Here is a 5387-nt window from a genome sequence, read left to right as displayed (position 1 = left end):
AAAAATAATCTTTCCCTCGTCAGTGTCCCCCCCGGGCGGCTCACAGAGCCAGCTCCAGCAACAGCCTCTCCTTTTCCCGCTGCAGCTCCACGATGCTCTGCTTGTTCTGCTCCAGCCGGTCCTCCAGCCACTGCAGCAGCGGCCCGCTCACCGCCGACATCTGGCTGCACAGGTTCTTGGTGAACACCGAGCCGTTGTGGATCTTGGTGACGGGGTCCAGGTGCGCCAGGCTGTGGATCTTGCGGTACGTGTCTTGCTCCTCCTGACACAGGATCCGCGGCAGCTCCACGGCCGACTCCAGGCACACCTTACCGATGGCTTCGCGGGGCACGACGTGGATGGGGATCTCCACGCGCTCGTACTCGGAGCCCTTCTGCGCCTGCACGGACTGGAAGCAGGTGTACAGCACCCGGCCCGTCTTGGTGTTCTTGTCCTCTATGAAGCAGGAAAAGATGAGGCCCACAAAGCACTGGTCCAGCATCTGGTACATGGCCTGGGTCCTCACGTCGACGTGGGAGGGCCACACGGTGATGTGCGGATGGGAGTGGTACCAGCCGACCACCCGCATCGGCCTGCCGGTTATGTCGGCCAGCCTCTCCGCCTCTGTGGAGGCCGCGGACAGCTGCTCGGGGGAGATCTCCACCCGGTCCTTCCTCTTGTCCGAGCGCCGGAGGATGATGACCGAGTAAATATGGACGATACGGCTGAGTTCCACTTCTCCGATGCACAAACCCATCACCTCTTCTTTTTCTGTGCTCAACGCGTGATTCATACACACCAGAAAGGCGTCTGACTCCAGGTGGACGGCGCTCACCGCCATAATGCGGACAAATCAAGTTGGAAAAGTGCGAATACGTAAACATAGACAGGAGCAGCGGCAACCTCACTTCCGTGTTCAGAAGTGCTGCACACAAATATTCCGTGGTGCTGCAGCCGGGCTCTTCCATTGACTGAAGGTTCCGCTTATTTTTCAAGTGTTGTAAAAAAAAAATAATAAAAAAATAAAATAAATAAATAAATAAATAAATAAATAAAATAGAAAAAAAAGCAAAATAAAGAATAATAAAAAAAAAATAGACAAATGAATAAAGTTAAGGCCCACATATTTTCATTGATGCAACAGTGCATTTTCTTCTTTATAGAGCTGTGTTAATTGAATTATTACTTTACGTTATCACTATTAATTTATTACTGTTTCTACACAGATTCTGTCTGTGTTTTAATGTTATGTGTATGTAGGCCGAGAAATCATTATTTTGCTGAAGTAGTTGCTGAATCCACTGTGATTCAAACATAATTAATGAATGCTAATCAAAATAATAGGCTATACATTACCAACGGACAAATGTCCACTGCGAGTACAAATCATGCATTCAAACGGAAAAATGTAGCTGGCAATAACAAATGCCAGTGTCATATTATAAATGCTATTATGATTGTAATTAATAAAGTGAAGCATTTTTAATGTAGTCACTTCAACAACCGTTGAGTAGTACAGCCTGTATAGGCTACTTATAGTGACTTAGACTTAGACTTAGACTTCTCTTTATTGATCCTTTTGGGATGACTCCCGCAAGGAAATTGAAAATTCCAGCACCAGTTTTAGCAGAAAAAACAAATTAAAAATGATTAAAAAGAAAAGAAAAGACAGTATAAAGAACACAAATAACAATAATGATAATAATCACACAATAAGAACATTTGTCAAATAAAACAAACAAAGACATAAATTGTTATTAAAGTGTCAGTGTTGAGTCCAGTATTGAAGTGATAAAGTGATAAAGTGACTAGTGTGCGGTGTATGTATGTATGTATGTGTACTGTGTGATGTATGTATGTATTATGTGTACTGTGTATGCATGTATGTAATATTATTAGTATATATGTATATATGTAGTATGTATGTATGTATGTATGTATGTATTGTCCTATGCCCTATTTCCTCCTCCCCCTAGTGGAGTTGTATAGTCTGATGGCATGAGCAAGGAGTCCTTGAGTCTGTTGGTCCGGCACTTGGGAAGGACAGCCTTCCACTGCACCGCTCCTCTGGGTGCTGATGACGGGTGCAGGGGGTGGCTGGCATTTTCAGTAATAGCCAGCAGTTTTCCAATGTCCTCCTCTCTGCCACCGTCACCAGTGAGTCCAGCTTCATGCCGACCACAGAGCCGGCCCGCCTAATCAGTTTGTCCAGCCTGTGGGTTCCTTCTTTGATAGCTGCCCCCCCACACACCACAGTGTAGAAGAGGACACTGGTGACCACAGACTGGTAGAACATCCACAGCAGTTTGCTGCAGATGTTAAAGGAGCGCAGCCTCCTCAGGAAGTACAGCCGCTCTGTGTCTTCCTGTACAGTGGCTGCTGTTTGTTGTCCAGTCCAGTTTGTTGTCCGCCACAGCCCGAGGTATTTGTATGATTGGATGCCTCCACCCAACTCCCTCCAACAGGACTGGTTGCGGTTTGGTCTGGACCTCCCAAAATCAACGACCAGCTCCTTTTTGTTGAGCTGTAGGCAGTTGTGCGACACCAGAGAGCAAAGTCCCCCAAAGACTCCGATACTCCTCCTCCCTGTCCCCCCTGATACACCCAACGATGGCTGTGTCATCTGCGTACTCTGTATGTGCCACAGCTCCGAGTTGTAGCAAGTCCGAGGGTACAGGTGAAGAAGAGGGGCCGCACTGGCCTGGGGGGCTCCAGTGCTGCTGACCACAGTGTCAGACATGATGTCCTTCAGCCTGACGTACTGTGGCCTTGGTGAGGTAGTCTCTGATCCAGTCTACCAGATAGGGGTCCACTCCCATCCTGACAGTTTGTCCTGGAGTATAGGGGGCCGGATGGTATTAAAGGCACTGGAGAAGTCCAAGAAGAGGACCCTCACTGTGCCATCCCCCTTATCCAGATGGAGTGGACCCGGTGTAACAGGTAGAGGATGGCGTCCTCCACACCAACATCTGGCTGGTACGCAAACTGCAGGAGGTCCTGGGCGTGCTGTACCTGGGTCTGAGGAGGCTGAGGAAGAGCCGCTCCAACGTCTTCATCAGGTGTGAAGTGAGCGCCACCGGTCGGAAGTCATTCAGCTCGCTGGGCCTGTTCTTCTTGGGAACTGGACGATGCAGGATGTCTTCACAGGGTGGCACTCTCCTAGCTGCAGGCTAAGGTTAAGATCCTTGGAGCGGCTCCCCAGTTCTGCTGCGCAGGTCTTCAGCAGTCTCGGACACCTTATCCGGGCCTGCTGCTTTCCTGGCCGGAGCTTCTCAGCTGCTCTCTGACCTGGTCCGTGGTGATGGGGCGGGGATTGTATTGAGGAGGGAGGGGGTATTGGGGTGCTGGGGGGGAGGTGTGTAGACTGGGATGTGGTGGTGTCAGGGGGGAGGTGTGTGGAGGGAAGGGAACATTGCGTGGGTGAGTGGGGGGAGGGGGGGCAAGGCTGGTTAAACCTGTTGAAAAAGTTATTCAGCTCCTTGGCCCTCTCCATTGTCCCCCCTGTTCTGGTCTTTGTGTTGTGACCTGTGATGGTCCTCACACCTTCCCAGACCTCCCTCATGTTGTTTTCCCTCAGCTTCTGCTCCACCTTCCTCCTGTAGCTGTCCTTAGCTTCCCTCACACAATGTTTCACCTCCCGCTGTGCTGCCTTCATGGCTTCCCTGTCCCTGCCCGAAGGCAGCCTTCTTCCTGTTGAGGACAGCCTTGACCTCCTGTGTTACCCATGGCTTGTTGTTAGGGTAACATCGGACGGTCTTATAGGGGAGACCACTCTGCACAAAAGTTCAGGTAGTCCGTCAGACAGTGGTGCATCCCCTCTATGTCCTCACCATGCGGTCGATCAGCACATCCCAGTCTGTGGTGTTGTAGCAGTCTCTCAGGCACTTTCCATCTCAGGGGACCACCTCCTGCTGTTGCGAGTTGTCACCGGCTGTTTTTGGACCAGGGGGGTGTACAGTGCTGTAGATGAACCGGTTGTGATCAGACTTCCCCAGTGGGGGGAGGGGAGTCGCTCTGTATGCATCCCTCACATTAGCATACAGGAGATCAATGTGCCTGTTGTTTCTGGTCGGACAGTCTACAACCTGGTGAAAAACAGCCAAGTAGAGTCCAAGTAGCATGGTTAAAGTCCCCAGAGATGATCATGAAGGCCTCAGGGTGCTGTGTCTGCAGCGCTGCTGTGACGATGAATCTTCTCACAGGCAGCGGCTGCGTCCGCTCTCGGAGGATGTAAACACAGAGAGTAACCACATGGCTGAACTCCCTGGGTAAATAATATGGCCGTAAGCTAACGGCTAGCAGCTCGAGGTCCCGGCAACATGAGGCTGTCTTTACGGAGACATGTCCTGGGTTACACCAGCGGTCGTTGACATACATGATGAGTCCCCCACCTTTGCTTTTCCCACTTGCCTGTGTGTCTCTGTCGGCTCTCACGGCAGTGAATCCAAGCAGGTCCACGTTAGCATCTGGTACGAGGTGGTTTAGCCATGTCTCCGTAAAGATGAACAAGCTGGTCTCACGGTAAGTCCGTTGGTTGTTCAGCGCGGACAGCTCGTCGATCTTGTTCGGCAGCGAGTTCACGTTCCCCATGATAACGGAGGGAATCGATGGCTTGTAGCGCCTCCGATTCTCCGCTAGCTCGGCCTTTAGCTTCGCCCCGGCCTTGCAGCCCCTGGGTCTCCTCCTCAGCTCCGTCGGGATAGGGTGCCGTGTCCCGGCGCGTCCCTTTGTGTGCAGAGCCAGCAATTCCTCTCTTGAGTAAGTGAGAAAGCTGGCTCCTGGTTGAATTTTACGATTGGAAATATCCATAGGATATATAGAAACACACTATCTTCGCAAGAAGAGTTAAAAAGAGATACAAAAAAGAGGTTTAAATAAGTAGAAAGAGCTAAAAAACTGGAGAGCTACTGGAGAGGCAGCCGTCTGCCACAGCGCCAAACTGAAGGAGTGTGTTGTATATACAATATACAGTATACAATATACAGTGTGTTGTATATACAATCCACATCTATCAAATTCATATTTTCAAAAGAATGCTATATTTGCCTCTGACGTGTTGGCTACTTAAAGTGACTCTATGTAACTTTTAAAGACTTCTGAAGCCGTGTCACGTTCCATCTGATGATCATAAATGACCTGTAACAGCCAAAGAGACTTACAGTGAAAAGAACTCTATTTTGATATAGTTTTTATTAGTGCCCTGGTCCGATTTATTCCGCAAAGTCACAGAATGATTTGCGGCAGGTAGATGGCGCTAGAGAGCACACATTCTGACAGGTCGCGGATTTCTTGGTAACCCCAGAATAGCCTGAGATTACTTTGTCTAGGCCTAATTGTGCTTGCATTTTATTTTAGAAGTTATCTGCTGTAGTTATGGCTAATCCTGGGACAGGGCCATCACAGGAAAG

At 49.6% G+C, this 5387-nt stretch overlaps 1 protein-coding gene across 1 annotated transcript in view; it reads right to left on the bottom strand.

Annotated features, from left to right (window-relative positions):
• brcc3 (BRCA1/BRCA2-containing complex, subunit 3) overlaps positions 1-5387 on the bottom strand; it is a 20567-nt gene continuing 15180 nt past the window's right edge. The window contains exons 2-4 of the mRNA XM_032539435.1: positions 4891-4902; positions 4494-4499; positions 1-824 (exon numbers count right to left, since the gene is read on the bottom strand). Of these exons, the coding sequence (XP_032395326.1) occupies positions 41-820 (780 nt within the window). The 5' untranslated portion in view covers positions 821-824; positions 4494-4499; positions 4891-4902 and the 3' untranslated portion in view covers positions 1-40. The remainder of the gene's footprint in view (positions 825-4493; positions 4500-4890; positions 4903-5387) is intronic.

The sequence above is a fragment of the Etheostoma spectabile genome, chromosome 16 (assembly GCF_008692095.1).
Source record: "Etheostoma spectabile isolate EspeVRDwgs_2016 chromosome 16, UIUC_Espe_1.0, whole genome shotgun sequence".
NCBI lineage: Eukaryota > Metazoa > Chordata > Actinopteri > Perciformes > Percidae > Etheostoma > Etheostoma spectabile.
Note: the sequence above shows the minus strand (reverse complement) of the source record. Positions and strands in the feature narration are given on the sequence as shown.